The 19,704-nt window shown below is 37.1% G+C and overlaps 1 protein-coding gene across 1 annotated transcript in view; it reads left to right on the plus strand.

The window, feature by feature from the left end:
* kcnh5a (potassium voltage-gated channel, subfamily H (eag-related), member 5a) overlaps positions 1-19,704 on the plus strand; it is a gene marked incomplete at its 3' end in the record, with an annotated part of 89,754 nt that overhangs the window by 18,877 nt on the left and 51,173 nt on the right. The window contains exons 4-7 of the mRNA XM_079888382.1: positions 584-712; positions 10,194-10,309; positions 11,641-12,033; positions 16,809-16,901. Of these exons, the coding sequence (XP_079744508.1) occupies positions 584-712; positions 10,194-10,309; positions 11,641-12,033; positions 16,809-16,901 (731 nt within the window). The remainder of the gene's footprint in view (positions 1-583; positions 713-10,193; positions 10,310-11,640; positions 12,034-16,808; positions 16,902-19,704) is intronic.

Raw genomic sequence — 19,704 nt, forward strand, 5'->3', positions numbered from 1 at the left:
TAGATTCTGTGAAAGTCAAGTAATTTGTGATCATGACTGATTATCGTCTACTCTGACCATCCCTAAAAACCCAACATATTTGCTGAGTTATTTGACCATTTACACCTTGAGGCATCTTGCATTGTGGGCACAATTGCATCCTCTCTGCACTTGAATTTCTGTAATGCAGTTACTTTGAAGATATATCACCTCATGTTGCCTCTGAAAGATAAAGCTGCCCTGTTAAGCTTAAATGTAATGACCCATTAGGCACAAGAGTTACATAGTATATTTCTCATATGGGTGAACTGAGGACCTTGGTCTCATTGATCTTTGTGTCTCCTTTTTTTTCTCAAATCCTGTCTTTCTCTTGCCATCTTTATTTGCCACCATCATCTCATAATTTATTCCTCTCCTTCCCTTCTTTTAACCACTATGTCACTTTCACTTTCCCTCACTATTCTCATCATTTTCATCATGTCTTTTATCTTCTTGGTCATGACTTCTTTTAAACCCTCTATTTGCTTCTTACCACTTTTCATCCTTTACTTTCCTTTCATCATGCTTTCTCTCCTCTCTCATTGCCTTCACCCGGTGCTGTCAGGAACCCCTGTGTGGCTCTACATGCAGGTGGCCCCCATCAGGAATGAGAACGATAAGGTGGTCCTGTTCCTCTGCACTTTTAAGGATATCACTGTCTTCAAGCAGCCCATTGAAGATGAGACCACCAGAGGTAAGGACTCTAAACCTCATCTTAATTGTAGAATTTTGCTGATTTTTTGTTGGAGAAATTGCATCAGCACACCAAAAAACTTGATTTGATGCATCATGTTTCAATTTTTTTTTTTCTTACTTGAATTTGACTTTTCTCTTGAATGAAATGATGCAACTAATTTATGTCAAATGGTTGCATAAATGTCCAATGGTTAACATCCCTTAAAAATTGTCAGTTTGTCTTATACACAACACTCAACAAAAACATATTTTAATAATTAAACATTTTAGATTTTTTAATAATTTTATTTGTATTTTTCTCTTGTTTTCATGTAAACAATATTCTTAAAACAAGATAAATCTACATGGGAAGCAATACTTTTTTATTTCAGAGAATATATCTTGAATTAAGCTTATTTTTCATAACCTGTTAACAAATTTATTTATTTAAATTACTTGATTTAATGATTGATTATTTATTTATTTGTCTATTTTATTTTTAAAAGTATAAGTTAAAGTATAGCTAGCTCACAAAAAAATTAGAGGTTTAAATAAAAAAGTCCCTAATATCTTACAAAATAATATTCCTAATAAATATCCCTAATATTTTCTACAATATTTCAAGTAGATTGATCTTATTTTAAAGATGTTTAGATATTTTTACTGAAAAAAAGACAAAAATGCTGATTAAGGTTAGTTGGATGCAGTGATGAGGCCAGACATTTTAAAGGTGAGTGGACCTTGTTGAAATAGGGTGTAGAAAATGCCTACTCTTAAATTACATCATTGTACAATACATGGGATAAAAATAATTAGACAATTAAGATTAGTTAACTGTGATTTATTGTCAGCCAACAGTTTCATTAAAAAAACATCAGCATCCATTTATAAATAAAATAACCAATGAACAGAATAAGAACAATAAACAAAAATAATCATTGAAGGAGTGTGTGTAAGGCTTAGGGTGCGTCTCAATCTGATCCCTAGCTTCCCTAGGTTGTGAATCAGTATATTGTGTACATTAATTTGGGCTCTGGTAAGGACAGTAAGGACCCTGGCTCACTACACATTGGGACACTGATGACTCTATTTCCAGTGACATGAAAACATATTCTACAACTTCACAACTGGTATTTACGTATGAACATCAGAACAACTTTCTGACATGATGTTTTAATGTTATTTAAAGTACATTATAATAAATGCTTTGCTTGTTATGATGTGCAACATTTCAGCCTTTGATAAATTATAAATATTAGCTAGATTATGTTCAATTACCTGTCTAGCGATGAATGTTTATATTGAAATGTAATTAAATAATGGTTTGTATTTTAAAAGAAATCTTTCGAGTGTCATTATGTGAAGTGAGTTGGCGCACATGATTTATGTTTCGCGCTTCGATGCTCAATGCTTCGTGGTTTTCATGGTGCATTGTGGGACTTTTTAGGGAGCAAACGTTTTAGTGCACTGGGAAGATTTCGCGATTTAGATAGCCCTTAAAAAGGCCCTGACAGGCCCTTAATCAGTGCCCTGACTTCTGAACTAGGCAGCTGATTGAGACGCACCCTTAGTCTTCCTCTGGCCACGGGCTTTAGACTAGCATGGAATTTTCTCACTCAAACCACTGCCTGCTGTTGCTTTTGATTGCTTTTAGAAGGAAAAGCTGCTCATAACTGCTGGTCTAAGATCAGTTTTCACCATAGCACATTGGCGATTTGGCAAAAGATCCCTTGTGTATTAGTGTTTGCACTTTGGAGAGCAATATGTTTCTATTTACAATGTAGACAGCTTTATTGATTATAACGGAACTTCATTATATTGCGTCATCGCGCCTAAAATGTCACCTAAAAAAGGCGATGTATAACCAATTCAGAATTTGAATGCATCTTTTGTATTTCATGCTTGACCAGCAGCCACGTACACGCTGCAAAATTTCCTTAATTCATGTATATTCATGTAATTGTCTCATTTGATTGGGTGGAACAGACTGTCAATTTGAGTGTGCCAGTGCCACCCTGGTCCTTATAAAACCTTGCCACTGGTTGGATGTGTTTTTACTGTGTGGTGCAGCCTGCTTGGCACAATAGTGCATGGTAGTTTAATGAGATTGACAAGCTGTCACTTTAGGTTGGAGAGTGCTGCTTATGGGCAGAACTGCAGTCAGCCGTAGAGCGCTCCTTGTATATATGTGCATTTATGATTGATGGGCATTGTCAGATCCCACTTTTTCCTCCATTTACTCTCTCTTTCTGCTTTTCTCTCTCTCGATCTCTTATAAACCAGTGGCTATTTTCCTTGTCAGCTTGTGCCACTGCTAAACTGAAGCACTTGTCCTTTGACAGTGATCCTAGCCCACACAGGAGCTCTTTAAAGACACATAAACACACACACACACACACACATACACACAGGTATATATATATGGAATTTCCCCTCAGAGACTTGATAGCAGCTGCTGTCACTTTATGGCAGTGCACCTGTGCCCAGCTGAGTCTCTTGTCAGTGGGTGTGTACAGAGCGACAGGAAGTGGCATTAAAGTTCAGTGAATATCACTATCTAACAGATGGATAGCCAATCAGATGGATAAACCCTCCAATGCATAAGCAGTGGTGAAATTAAACCTCTCTGCAGTTATTGACCTCTGTGATAGGCAGCATAGTCATAGCTATAGTGCTTGCATCATAATATACCTGCTTTGGCAATTGCAGTCACATGGTAGGCTATATTAAAATCAGCATAGGCGTAATTTTCGAGTGGGACTGGTGGGACATGTCCCCACCACTTTTTCTCAGGGTCGATATTGTCCCCACGACTTTTTGAAACAGTTTGAGGCATGGATGAATACAAATAAATAAAAAATCTCCAGTTAAATAGCAGAGCATTGATTTAGTTCGTTATTAAATAGAGACAATCTAGCGCATAAATGTGTTGTTTTTAAAATCAGAGAGTGATCGTTGCCGCTGCTATCAGTGGCGCGGATACAGTGTTTTCTTGTGGCTCGCGCACAGTCTTCAAACGGACGCGCACTTCAATCTGTCACTTGACGCCGTTGCGGAGACTCTTTATTCGTTCCAGTGAAATCACAAAACAAAATGCACACAAATATGCACCCTGCTTGATATATACTTTAACCACTGATGAACATGTTCGGTTTTGATAAAAAAAAAAAAACTTTAAAAAAAATATACAAGTGCGGATTAGAACCCATAACCTCTGACATGCTTGGCAAAAGTTCTAACCACCAGACCATTACAATACAAAAGGAAAATTAGCGGATCTATGGTTATATTTAACAAATTAGATTTCATTAAAAGACAAATTAAACCCAATGTAACGTTACAATTAAAATTGATTTCTAGATATCGTAATGTTTTTTTTTTTCCTAAAATTGTTATTGTACATATACAGTGGGGAGAACAAGTATATGATACACTGCCGATTTTGCAGGTTTTCCTACTTACAAAGCATGTAGAGGTCTGTAATTTTTATCATAGGTACACTTCAACTGTGAGAGATGGAATATAAAACAAAAATCCAGAAAATCACATTGTATGATTTTTAAATAATTTATTTGCATTTTATTGCATGACATAAGTATTTGATCACCTACCAACCAGTAAGAATTCCGGCTCTCACAGACCTGTTAGTTTTTCTTTAAGAAGCCCTCCTGTTCTCCACTCATTACCTGTATTAACTGCACCTGTTTGAACTCATTACCTGTATAAAAGACAACTGTCCACACACTCAATCAAACAGACTCCAACCTCTCCACAATGGCCAAGACCAGAGAGCTGTGTAAGGACATCAGGGATAAAATTGCACAAGGCTGGGATGGGCTACAGGACAATAGGCAAGCAGCTTGGTGAGAAGGCAACAACTGTTGGCGCAATTATTAGAAAATGGAAGAAGTTCAAGATGACGGTCAATCTCCCTCGGTCTGGGGCACCATGCAAGATCTCACCTCGTGGGGCATCAATGATCATGAGGAAGGTGAGGGATCAGCCCAGAACTACACGGCAGGATCTGGTCAATGACCTGAAGAGAGCTGGGACCACAGTCTAAAAAGAAAACCATTAGTAACATACTACGCCGTCATGAATTAAAATCCTGCAGCGCACGCAAGGTCCCCCTGCTCAAGCCATCACATGTCCAGACCTGTCTGAAGTTTGCCAATGACCATCTGGATGATCCAGAGGAGGAATGGGAGAAGGTCATTGAGGGGAGGATGGATGGGGCCATGTATCGTGAGATCTTGGCCAACAACCTCCTTCCCTCAGTAAGAGCATTGAAGAGGGGTCGTGGCTGGGTCTTCCAGCATGACAATGACCCGAAACACACAGCCAGGGCAACTAAGGAGTGGCTCAGTAAGAAGCATCTCAAGGTCCTGGAGTGGCCTAGCCAGTCTCCAGACCTGAACCCAATAGAAAATCTTTGGAGGGAGCTGAAAGTCCGTATTGCCCAGCGACAGCCCCGAAACCTGAAGGATCTGGAGAAGGTCTGTATGGAGGAGTGGGCCAAAATCCCTGCTGCAGTGTGTGCAAATCTGGTCAAGAACTACAGGAAACGTATGATCTCTGTAATTGCAAACAAAGGTTTCTGTACCAAATATTAAGTTCTGCTTTTCTGATGTATCAAATACTTATGTCATGCAATAAAATGCAAATTAATTACTTAAAAATCCTACAATGTGATTTTCTGGATTTTTGTTTTAGATTCCGTCACTCACAGTTGAAGAGTACCTATGATAAAAATTACAGACTTCTACATGCTTTGTAAGTGGGAAAACCTGCAAAATCGGCAGTGTATCAAATACTTGTTCTCCCCACTGTATACAAAAAAGCTAAAAACTTATTTTCACAAGATGTAAAATAAGTATTTGATGTCCGCAGAGTGTGTATGTGAAGTTTTAGCTCAAAATACCTCACAGATATTTTTATATAGCATGTTAAAGTTGTCACTTTTTGAGGGCAAGCAAAAACGCACCGTTTTTGTCTGTCCCTTTAAATGCAAACGAGCTGCTTCTCCCAGAACAGGGGACGGAGCTTCAAGAGCTCGTGTCCTTTTACCTCACACAGACATGCACTGAAATTTTTTTAACTTTTAACCTTTTATGTTCAAAGCGAAGTCAGAAAGATGGAGAGACTCGAGAAGAAGTGACAACATGTAGACAACATTTCTGAATAGTTAGTTGGTGAATTTATTTAGCTTATGTGTAGTTATCTTCTAGTCATTGATTAGCATATTCTGTCTTGATAATCTATAAATGGTGTTCTGGGGGCGGGTTTTATGTAAATTATAGGGTTGGTGATGTCACTAACCTGGGAGGAATGTTGTGTAGTCCTTAAAAAGCAGTTTCTTTAAAAGAATATCTCCCTTTGCTTTGAACTTTGAGCGTCAGAGCTTTGCAGATGCATGTTGTTTATGCTCAAACAGCAACATTACACTCTAACTAAAGTTAGAAAAGTGAAATCATATTCAACCATCCCTTTAACCAAAAACATTTCTTGCCTGGCCATATGTATCCATATGACTTTTATTAAATATTTATGAATATAGAAAATTATGCATCACAGGTGACTGCACTAACATTCCATTGACATAGAAGGACCTCTATTGTGGCCGTGTCGAGAATATGAGCTGCTTATCTCCACACCATTCCACTAACTTTATTTAAGCATCTATCAGGCATTCAAATCACCTACAGTGATTACTTTGTAAATGAAGGACTCTTTGCCCTTATCAAAATGTTAATCTATGCCGCTCCTGACCCTTGATGCACTAATAAATATTAACAGCACAATCAGATTATTCATAGCCTGGCACGTCTCCTGAGCTTGTTGTTTGGTAAATATGAGATCTGTTGTTCTTAAGGGGCATTTGTTAAACGTCACACTCCAGGTGTGTATTCAGTATTGCTTCATGAATAGCTCATGTACACGTACTGATGAGAGAGTGCAGTAGCCAAAAATCACCAAAATGCACCAAATCAGTATATTAGTTAGGCCACATCCACACTACTGCGTTTTCGTTTAGAAACGGAGACCTTTTGCTACGTTTGCACCTCCCGTCCAGACTAAAACGGCAAAAACGAAGACCTAAAACGGAGAACTTTAGAAACGCTGCCGACCCGTTTTGCGTTTTGAATCTCCGGAGGGCGTTTTAGTGAAGACTTTAGAAATGATGACGCAGAGGCTCAGGCTCGCCTCTATGATTGGGTGTCATCAGTCATGGAGTATACATAAGTAATATTCAGTACCAGTAAACTCCACCCGCTGGATCAGTTTCTTACAGTAAGAAACTGCCCCGGGCCCGTGTCTCAGGCGCGGCTCGCGCAGAAAACGCGTGCATGCTAGAAATAGAACCAAAGCCTATATTTCATGCGACACGCAAGCGTGTTTGAAAGTCTCTAGGTTTACACCGGCACACGCATGCCCAGTGTTGGTGAATGGTCACGTGATCCGCGTTTTCAGTTGTTTTAATGTGGACGGAGATCAATTCTAATACGCAACTAAAACACTGGTGTGGACGGAGATCGTATTCGTTTTTATTCTCCGTTTCTAAACTAAAACGCAGTAGTGTGGATGGGGCCTTAGAATGATTTCTGAAGGATCATGTGACACTGAAGACTGGAGTAATGGTGCTGAAAATTCAGCTTTGCCATCACAGCCATAAATTTCCTGTTAAAATATATCAAATATTGTAAACAGTTATTTTAAATTGCAAAAATATTTCCCAATATTACCGCTTCTGCTGTATCAAAAAATGCAGCTTTGGTGAGCATAAGAGACTTCCTTCAAGAACATTACAAATCTTACAGCCCCACACTTTTGAACTGTAGTATATTATACACATTATCACCTTAAACATTATCATCATCTATAATATCAGATTATTAATGTTTATTAATGTTACTAATTAAAAATTATTTAAATAATATGAGGTTGAAGTGAACTGTTCCTTTAAGCCAGACTTTGCCCTCCGCTGTTGTTTTTTAAGGTAAAGAATTACACGCATTGTGCATAGTTAGTGAAGCTTTTAGTTTTATTTGCATCACAGGAAGTTAGTAATTAGTTGTATAACAGAGATGTTCCCTAGAGCTTCATTCCATGTGACTGTACCACCCCTGGGGAGAAGGATAGAGCTAAAAGCAAGAGTACTGTATGTGTGTTCATGTATGTGTCCATGTGTGCTGGGTTAAAAATCCCATTGGAATAGTGTTCCTGTCTGTAAGGCTCTGCTCTGCACTGGTGGTCCAATGAAATATGCAAAGTATATGCATAATAAAGCACCATTCGGCGTCAGTTTTCCCAATGAACACTGGGTTATTTTGTGCTGACTGTGTATTCGTCCCTAGAGTTTAAATGATTTGTGAATAAATTTAAAGCACAATAGAGTGTTTCCTCTCTCTGAAGACCTCTGACCTATCAGCATGATCACATTGATGGTGACTTACCCAGGGGCACAAACTTCAAATAATAGCAAATAGGGAAGGAAAACGAGGAATGAATATGGGCTCCATGGCAACAGTGAAACCCTTTGATATCCTTCCAGATCTTTCTGTAAGCATCTGATAGTTACCTGGAGAGGATTTTCAGCTCATCAAATGTATACTTTAGGACCTCGGGATTGACAAGAGCATAAATTGAGAGCTAGCCAGTAGAAGTTGAAGGGAACATAGTTAGCAGCACTCAAAAAGGAAGAAACTGTGCTTATACACTAGTTAGGTTCAGAGCTATAAATATATATAAAAAACTGCATTCAGAATTAGTTTGTTCATGTGTTTCATTACCTTATTTGCTTAATTCCTTTAGTGAATTGGGCCGCAAAACAATGCAAATATCATGTGCAAATAAATGCTGCTATCAGTGGGTGTTAGTGAAATCTCCCTTTAGTCTGTGTTTCCTTGACTGTTGCATGCCTGCAGTCTAGCAGGCACAGTTTGCTACTCTTCTGCCAGATGTGTTGCATTTGGGGAAACATATGTTCCATTGTAGTTTAGGTCTGATAGTGTTCTATTAGGTTGTGATGGCCAAACCGAGACATCCCTGAGGCTTTGCCATGTGGCCACTCGACACTGGCTACCCAGCGCCGTTTTCCCCCTGTGGAAGGACTATATCTGGAAGACGCCTAAGGTGTCCTATGCAGTGACTCTTTGCCCTTAAACAGCCAGATGGCCTGAACCATTCATTGTTTTTCTCCTTTTCTTCCTTCTGTCTGTGACATTTTTTCGTCCCTTTCCTTTTCCCCGTCATATATCGTTTTCTAAACTTTTTTTTACAATATTGTCACTATGACAATGGTACACTCTAAACCCTAAAACGACCGAAAAAACAAAACAATTTAAACAACTTTTAATAATACACATTCAGTTACATTGTGACCTGGGGGTTTGCTTTATTAAAAGAAAAGGAGGGATGAGTCGAAATGACTTTTTGTGGTAAAAAAAAACATTATTCCATAAATGCTTGACTTGAATCGATTGAGTTTAACTTGTAATGAATCCAGAAACTTCTTTTAACTTACATGTAGCCAGTTTGCTCTGACATAAATCTGTTCCCCCCTGAATGGGCTTGAACAGACCAGCGTGCTATTTTCATACATCCTACCAATAAGTGCACACGGCTGATTTCCTCTCCTTATCCCTTCACTGAGTTCATTGTTCATGTGGCCGTGCAGAAAGACTTCCCCTCTATGTCCCTGTTGTAATGAGAGAGAGTGGCTGCAAGAGCCCCGATGTGCTCAGACTTACTCTGGCACTGTATTGTTGTGTTTGTACATTCATGAGATGTGACTTAAATGGGTGAGCCGCACTGTTATTAATGTTTTACTTCTTTTCCCACCTTTTAAAAACGTTCCGTCCGTTGTGAAAGCAAAAAGAGCATGAATGAGATTAGTGGTAAAACATGGCAGTTACATTGGAATACACTTTGTAATCACTTGTTAAAGACCTTCTTGTGCAGTACTCAACTAACTCAACTAACTTTAGGGTTATTGGGCTCAAAAGAAAAAAAACTTCCCATCAGTCTTTATTAATGAGAAAGCAATAACTTCAAAAGAGGCTCTCCATCGGATGCAACTTCTCCCTTCATGTCTCCAGCATGCTTTCATTTTAAAGTCATAAAGAAGCGTATGCCTTTGTGAAGATCCCCAAAGGTTCATAAGTCTCAATATGAATAGATGAGGAAAGAGTTAGGCTGGTTAAGTTTGTGACATGTTGATGGCATAGACTTTAAAAATGGGATGTGGGTACACAAAATATGGGACTTTATTTGGAAGGAAGAGATGGGGAAGAACAAATTTCACTGGTGTCAGCAATTGAAGGAGCCTCAGTGGAAATCAGCATGGGCCATTGCTTTTCAGTTGTGGAGCGCGATGCCAGCAGCGCTACTAGTTGTGTGGAAAAGTGTGATTGTGAGTAAAGTAAACAGGAAGAAAGGAAGAGAAGAGGCAAAAAAGTGTTACAAGTTGCTGATACACCATTTGGTGCTCTGTGTGGCAGGATGGACCAAGTTTGCCAGGCTGACCAGGGCATTAACCAATAGCCGGGGTACACTTCAGCAGCTCACGCCTATGAACAAGACTGAGGTCAGCCACAAGCATTCACGACTGGCTGAGGTGAGTGTCACGAAAAAAAAAGAAAAAAAAATCAACCTGTTGGGGACTTTCCATTTACTTTTATACTAAGCTAATGACATTTTCTGTCCCTTAACAATAAACTTGGCCTTTTTTGCATTTTTATATTTTCATTATATTGAGTGGTCAGGTTTTATGGCTGATTTTCATTACTTTTTGGAGACATCTGGGCCTCACAATGTAGGAAAAACCTGACCCACACACTTATAATCTATATGCACATACAAAAAGGTCAGCTGTCTTTGTCTTCAGTTCCACATTGCAGAAATAAAGTCTGACATCATTTCCAGACAAATGATTGTTGACTCAGCTGTCCAATAGCTGCTGAAGTAAGCTTTATGTCTCTAAAACTTGGGTGTATTATATCTTATGGTTCCCATACAACATGAATGGCCTTTTAATTCATGAGTTACAGTATAGTATATATTCCTTATAGTGCATAATTTTGACAGTGAAAAGACCAGCTTAGACCAGCATTTTGCTACACTGCAAAAAAAAATTCCCAGTCTTATTTTCTAGAAATAAAATAAATAAATACAGACGTCCTTAATACAAAATCAATTGACTTTATATGGTAAGATTTTTTTTGCGCTATTGTTTTAAGCAACATTCTAACAAAAATTGATTGAGGTTTAAGGCCCGTTCACACCAAGAATAATAACTGTTATTATAGCTACATTAGTGTTCACACCAACAGGCGATAATATTCTGTTTATTGTAGTCATGCACTGCAGTTTGCTGTCTGCCACTTTAAATGCTCAAACTCTTTTAAGCTGTTTGATTGGCTGATTGGCTGTCAATGTTTTTATTGTTCATCAGCTGGAAAAATTTTCTGAAAGTGATTCCAAAGATATCATTATTCTGTGTTGTTATAGTTGTGGTGTTAATATAGCTATTCTCATATAGTTTATAGTAATCTTATAGTGATTGTCACCGTCCTTGGTGTGAACAGGCCTTTATGGTTAAATCAGCAAAAAAAAGTATGAAAATAAATGCATCTTGTTTTAAGGATGTTTGGATATGTTTACTTAAAAACAAGGCAAAAATACTGAGGAAAATATCCAGGTGGGCCCGCATAGCATGATATAAACCAGCAAAACTGGATGACTTTCTTTTTTAGCAAAGCTGGTTGATAAAGGTAGGCTTTAGTCAAGCAGTTAAGAAACCATGTGGTGACACCAGAACATTAAAATTCCATTCAAAACATATGCTGGTGACTAAAAATCTCAACGTCTGACCCCTTTCTCATCTCTCTCTCTCTCTCTCTCTCTCTCATTTTTTTTATTAACTCATTCAGTTTCTGTCTCATTCAGGCTCTTCAGCTGGGCTCTGACATCCTCCCTCAATACAAACAAGAGGCTCCTAAAACTCCACCTCACATTATATTGCACTACTGCACCTTTAAGACCACTTGGGACTGGGTCATCCTCATCCTCACCTTCTACACGGCCATCATGGTGCCATATAATGTGTCATTTAAGACCAAACAGAACAACCTGGTGTGGTTGGTACTGGACAGCGTGGTGGATGTCATCTTCCTAGTGGATATTGTATTGAACTTTCATACAACTTTTGTGGGACCTGGAGGAGAGGTCATATCTGACCCAAAGCTCATACGTATGAACTACTTGAAGACCTGGTTTGTCATAGACCTGCTGTCTTGCCTGCCCTATGACATCATCAATGCCTTTGAAAATGTGGATGAGGTAAGCACATGTTTTTATTAAAGCAATATTAATTGATTATTTAAATACAAATATTAATAATAATAATCACGCACACATATATTCAGCAAGGACATTACATTTATCAAAAGTGACAGTAAAACAAAACAAAAAATTATTCAAATCAATGCTGTTCTTTTGAACTTTGCTTTAAAGAATGTTAAAAAAAATGTATCATGGTTTCAACAAAAATATTAAGCAGCACAACTGTTTTCACCATTGATAATAAGAAATGTTTCTTGAGCACCAAACCAACATATTTGAATGATTTGACAACATTGACATAATTTCGTCATATGTAACGAATCATTCAATTATTCAAAGGAATCATTAATGGAACTGTTAAGGAATCCGAATCGTTACCAGAAAGGTTAAATTCCTTATGATTCCCATAGTGTATATACTCTGATTCACACTCGTTTGGAGAGGATGTATAAATGATGTGATTCTGTTTCATCTGCATAGATTTGCTTTTATGTGTTGGTCTCTGCTGTGATAATGACTTAACTAAATACTTTAGCAACTTGAATGATGATTTAACTTTAAGACTTTGAAACAATTTACTCTGTGCATTATGTCTTTCATCCAAATGCCGAACTAAAATCTTTTGTTTACAGTTTATTTGATCAGATGTAACATATCTGATTGTTCTCATATGACCAATTATGGTCAATAATCTTTCATCTTCTTTGCTTTTATTAGCTTTGGTCTCATGTTAATGAAGTATTCCAATCAAGTTTTCTGTGCTCAGCTCTTCTGTGCTCGCATTAAAATTGATCCTCCGCCATGTTACTAAAGTTGGTTATTTATCTGTGGTAATTATTGTTTGCACAGGACTTCTCCAGCATACATTTTCATCTCTTACTGAGAAGAAACGAATGCAGCTTTTGTTCTTCTGTCTTTCACTTGCACAAGCGGTGCTGCTGAATGAGTGCTTTTGTGCGTGTCAGTAATGCTTTATTTTTCTCACCGAATGGGATTAGGGTTTTAGTGGACTCCTCCTCAACATTTCTAGTGGCTGAAGCTCTGACATGAAAACTATATCCATTATTGCCATCTCTTTCCGTGTCAGTGGCTGCTCACTGTACTGGGTATTAGCCTACCCACCCAGACAGTTCAGTGATAAGTGAGCTGGTTGAATCCTGGAGTCTGAAGATATTTTGAGAAATGCTTTCAGTGATTTATTTTTTGTTGAATACTTTGAATGGAATGGAAATATTAAATGGGTTTGGTTACCGACTTTCTTCAAAATATTTTCTTTTGTATTCCGCAGAAGAAAGAAAGTCATACAGGTTTGGAAAGACATGAGTGATTAAATGATGATCTATCCCTTTACACGTTCTTGAAGTAAATTATAGTGGAGGTTAGGGTTAGTTCCTGGATAAACTACACCTGTGTTTTGAGTGTAAAGCACTTCCAGTGCTCTTTTTGTACTTCTGTGTATTTGGAGTTCTTCTGGAGGATCGGCTGGAGATTTTACTCGCCATGTTTTTTAATCTGTCCTGTCTGGAGGCATCAGTCCAGCTAATATTAGAGTGCTGAGAAGGAAGTGATCATCCGAAAAACTTTAAATGGGCACAGGCATCCTAATGGCTGTAGGTTGGGCGACTGTGGACATTCAGAATAAAATATGATTCTCCTTTAAGCTTCTTTACATTATTCATCTCCAAATGCATGGTATGATATATTTATCCAATAAAACACCTATTCGGCTTCCTACTGGTGCCCAGAAGTTCATGGTTGCCCAGGCAACTGGCATCCTCTCCCATTGTGGTGATGTTGTTGGAATGCATTAGTCTCTACATCATTGGAACACAATGAAGTCCCAAAACTGCCCTGATCTCAGTGAAGTGTTCCTGTGTCATCTGGGACTGAGCAGGCACTGCTCTGTCACTCTTGATGTGGTTGAAATCTGCATGTACAGGCTGAGTTCAGCTAAGGTTACATCTCAGATACTTATTCTGTAGTTAAAATAGGGGAGATTAAATGTTTGTTTGTGTGGCTGCTTTATTTCCTTAAGCTTAGTGATAATTCTGTGACCAAGAGCAACTCATATTACACTTTTAGTGAGATGGTATTGGACTATACAGCGGGAATGTTTTGGGTGTTATGTTCAATAGGTTTGGGGATTTTTTTAGTTTACCATAATTTTAGGAATATAATGAAATCCAAAGAAATACACTTAAGCTTAAAATCAAACAAAATTACAGCCACTTGCATGTTGTAATCTTTAGAGTGGAAGAGTTAAGATTTCCATACTGTGTTTGCAAGTTTCAGAGCCCATGCTATTCTTACACCTTGTCGTCATTATCTTGTCAAAAACAGCCACCAGTTATTAAAAAGTTATGATTTGAGCGTTAAACCCCCGCCCCAGAAACCAATAAGCTGAGGTGAAAAACTTGTAATGTAATATCAAAGACTTTTAATTTTATTTCATTGAGCAATATGGCAACTCAATACTGAAAAAATGGTTTCTTGATAAGAAGGAATTTCTTTGAACCTGTGATGCTCTAAATAACCATTTAAGAACCTTTATTATTAATAATGTGAGGAGATGATCTCTGTCAGCTGACAGCTTTAGATTAAGTTTTAATAAAGAAGGAAACAGATCAAGATAGATAATTAAAAGGATAGAGAACAGAGGAGAAATAGAATAAAGCAATAAGCCCCGCGAAGCCAAAGCCGAAGCCGTGATTTACAGTGAATTTAGTTGTTAGGCACGAGTTTTTATAAAACAGTTACTCTGTAAAAATATTCATTTTAATATTTATTTTATTCATAAAATAAACACCAGCAACAAAAAATATAACGTTATAACACATTTATTCCTCCACCAAGCAATGTAGTTGCAAATAGACCGGCAACAACAAAGAATCACAAACGGCAGTTGCGCAGTACTAATGTAATGCGGTCACAGGTGTATGTTTGTTGAAAAATTTACAACGGCTTCGAACGCGGCTCAACCAATCAGAATCAAGGACCGGAACTATCCGTTTTACAAAATTTGATTGATCAAACTCAAAAGCATTAGGTAATTTAAGGAAGGAATAAAATAAATGTTGAGTAAAACATCATATGCCAATGTGTTTATATTGTGCATACTGAATACATTTACCAGCAGAGACTGTTTATATGAAAGCTGATGGTCTCTTACACAGCTGCTGTTGAAATGTCATACCCAGTTTTTTCAGCTGACCCCCAATGAATTCTGTTTTGTCTCCCAAACCTGAAACAAACCACAATCTCAACAGGACACTTGTTGAGCTGGCAGACGTTATTACTAGATGCCCACTGAGCCCTGAAAACCAGAGGGTTTTGAGGACGGCAGTGCAATTTTATCAACACTAAAAGTAATAATTAGTATTTCAATAACTAATAATCTAAAAAAAAAACATATTTCATATTTTTATTATAATAATCATGTTGAAATAATTTAATGCCTTACACATTGGCAAACATTTTTTTGTTTTGTTTTAAGCAGAAAAGTTTGCTAAACCTTGGAAAACAAATTACTAATGGGAAAAGAAAAATATATGCATAAAGTGATGAAAATATAAATGATATTATTTAAGAATCTTGTTTATTAGATTTTAAATTACAAAAATACTGACTGAAAAATGATTTGCTGTTTATTAAATGGCTTTGAAACTTTAGCAAACAGAACACTTGTGATGTCACTAACAATAATAATAAAAAATCTGCTCATAATAAAATAAAATAAAAATCTAAAAAAAAAATCTGCTCATAATAAAATGCTGCAAAGTGTGTTATAAATATTTGAAGGCACAGGCAGTTGACAAGAGTGCAACTGTCTGTCATGGGGATTGATGTGCAGCTGTCAGATGTTTTCCTATGAGCTGGAGCCTGTTCTGTCTTTGTGTCCCCTGTGGACCACATGTCCCTGTCTATGGCTATTCCAGTCTCTTGACTTGTGTTGTAAAATACTTGCTCTTTTTCTGCACATATTATAGGGATATATAATAAATGAAAATTCTGCCATGTACTCGCCCTTGTTTCAAACTTTCTTTCTTTTGTGGAAAATAAAAGGAAATTAAGAAGCTCTTAGGAAGTAGCTCTCCAATGTTTTGTTATATGCCTCAAGACACAAGAACATATATATATATATATATATATATATATATATATATATATATATATATATATATATATATATATATATATATATACAGTATATATATATATATATATATATATATATAGTATAATCGCACTCCTTTCTTATATACTGTATATATAGTTATTATGTCTGGAGGCATGTAACAAAACATTATATATATACACATTTTGGGGCTTGACAGTCACTATATACTTGGTCACTGTATAGTTTTTATAGTTTTTGTTGTATGGAAAAGAGCAATGTGCACATTCTGATATATATCTTTTTATTTGTTCCACAAAATAAAGCCATATAAGTTTGAAACAATATGAAGGTGAGTGAGTGATGACAAAATTCTCAAGTGAACTATTCCTTTAATCATTTCACAATATCCATTGTTCAGAAGGTGTATACATCAATTGTTGTTACATAACGCTTTTGTTTTTTAGCATCTTGATTTGCTTACAGCTGCTGTTCTGTACATACTAATTACTTTGACACGTTCAGTGTGCTGCTGTCCAGATCTAATATCTGTAAATGGGTCTCTTGAATCCTGAAGTCCATCTCTGAGCTTATTATATGCATGCGCCAGTGTAGTTTGGCGTGATGCGAAACGTCTGCCTCTGTCTTTCTGACTTAGGATCCCATTGTAGACCCTTCTGCGGTGGGCCACTTGCCAGCTACAGCCCACTCTTCACGCAACGCCACACGTGCGGAGGACTCTGTGTTGCCTGTAAGTTCGCACTCCTTTCTTGTGTTGTTTATGGCCCTTCTGCACCATTTTCTAATTTGTACTGCAGTTCAGTAACCTCTCCCCTATTCAATGTTGAGCAGAGATGCACTAATGGCTCTCTAATTTATGCTAATGTTGCTCTGAATGCTGCACCCCTTAGTGTGTTTGTTTATCCAAAGTGATTTTAGATGCAAGTCAATTCAGATTAGATGGCGCAAGCTTCATTCTCCATGCCCTGACACACACAACATGTTTCTCCAATAGGCATTAATGTTTCTCTTCCATTATCCCATGTTACATCTATGGGGTCGTCACATCTAACTGAACGTTTATGAGCACACATAACCTTCTACTGTTCACACCCTTTCAGCTATTCATCTGTTTGGCCTTAAAAACAAAGACAAAAAAAAACGTTATGGTTTACTAAATGCTACATAAGCACAGTTGCAAATTAGATATAGGCCCTCAAAATGATAAATTACTTGGAAAAGTATCCATTAGGAGCTGCTCTGCCTGGGGAGTTGACTGTGTTGGCAAAATTAGCATCAGTTTTTTTGCTAGCGTAATAAAAGCCTTAGGTTTTCATGCAATATTGCAGAATGAACACATCTATTTTTACCTTCCTTCCTCTGTGTCGGTGTCTAGGGAAAATTGCTCCTTTCAGGAACATAAAGCATGTTTGAAAATTAGCCTTTTGATTATGTGACGGCTGGAACAAAAAAGCAGAAATCCTCAGTGGAGGAAATGCTAATTAAACCTGTGAGGTACATATCACGGTCACTATTTATAAACAGTTCTGGGCTGACAGTCCAAAGCTGTTGAGGATGCAACAATTAGGTATACTTACTTCTCACCCCCTCATTTTCACTCTGCCAGCTTAAAAAGTGAATTCCATCAAGTGTCTGCAGAGAACGTGTTGTTCCATTTTTTTCCTCCAGATAACCTAACCAGTTGTCCTCTGGAAGATAGAATACATTTGACTGAAACATTTAGGATCAATTACAAAGTTCTATACGTGCTTCAGCTCTCTCGTGTTTATTCAATATTTAATTCATATTTATTCATGCTTATTAATAAAGTTATTGAATATTTAATTGTTTGGATATCTCAAAATTGGTATCCATTTCTACATTATAAAGTTGTGAAGCCTAAATTCATTTGTAGCATTTAAGTCTGCTTTAGTTTTTAAATGTTTTATTATAATTTTTTTATGCAATATAGTACGGATGTTTAATGTCAGAGATTTATTGGTTATTGGCCATAATATAAATATCTAGCATAATATAAAAAAAAAGTTAACACTAACAACATTTCTTCAGTAACTGAGTGCCAGGTATATTTGGTACACGCTGATAGACGCTGCTTTCAAATGCTCTCGTTCATGTTTGTTTGAGCGCTCTCTGAGTGTCAAAGGTTTCTATTTACAAGTTTGAGCATTGTAGCCAATCACAATCATATCTGTTGAGCGCGTGAACGGGATGTTCAACTTGAGCTGCGTGTGCGGGAATCCTGTGTAAACACGATGTAAATAAGACATTCATTGTACAATTAAGACAGCTTTTTTATTATAACGGGTGTTTTCGCGAAAGTACAAAATTCAGTGAGCTTGCGATTTAGAGATTGACAGCCTTAGTCATTATAAAGGGATGGCTATGCTCTTGCTTTCTGTTTATTACCCTTTCACAATCTGAATACAAATTTAGTTTTTGAAGCCACTAAGTACACTGCACAGTTTCTGGATTGAAAACTGTATTTTAGTGCACAATTGAATCGGAAACTGCCATGATTGACAGTGATAGCCAATGGACAGGACAAAATTAGACATTTTTTTAAAAAAATGCTTAATTCAACAGTTTTTGCTCTGGTTACCGAAATTGGTACAGAGAACTGCAGATATTTACTGGTATTGGTACCGACTACTGAAATTTTGGCACCGTGTCAACCTTGGTAGCACGTCAATACTAGCAGATCTAGTCCACCAAGGCCAAATACATTTCCATATTCATTAACATGCTAAAACTATTTTGAGAGTTGTTATGACTGAAATAAATATAATTATGGCTTAATGATATAATATAAACAATTATCAAAACTATCGCATTGACTAGAATTGTAATATTGGTGTGACCCTAATTTTCAGCTTCACTGGAACAAGTCTTTCATTTTCACTGGGAGTGACTGCGACCACTGGTGATGCTAAGCAATCTAAGCAAAAACTACAACCAGTAAGAGAGTGCAAGCAGTTGTGTCATGTGATCTGATTCCTGATACACTTTAATATTGCATTTGTGTAGAAACGCCTACTAGCAAGCAAACTCCAGTGATTAAACCTCTGTCACTGTGACCCTTTCTTAGTGGCCCTCTAGAATTGTTGCACTTTTGTTTAACCCCATATTTAGTCTAAATCTTCCCCAACATTCCTTGCAGAAAATGTCTGCATATTTTACGTAGGCCTACCTATGAGTTAATGCTGTATTTGTGTATGTTAAGAAAACTCTAACAAATATATGTTAATCAGAGTGGGCTTTTTTTTTTTTTCTTTAAAGACCTATAATCTGCATTGGCCTAAAGTTGACAAGCAATGTTTAAGCTTTTGTTCAAAGGAATACAGTGCAAGTGTGGGCATAGCTGAGTGAAAGCATCCTCTTTATTTTGCTTTCAGAGCCAAAAAGACTATATTTATTTCACCCTTTAATGACACAGACTAGACAACATAACATCCAAACTATTAGCTGTTATCTTTCATAAGCTTAAAAGAATTTGCCTGATCAATAAAATAACTTTGTTCACTCATGAGATCTAA

This window comes from Squalius cephalus (assembly GCF_949319135.1).
Source record: "Squalius cephalus genome assembly, chromosome: 12".
In the NCBI taxonomy this organism is placed as follows: domain Eukaryota; kingdom Metazoa; phylum Chordata; class Actinopteri; order Cypriniformes; family Leuciscidae; genus Squalius; species Squalius cephalus.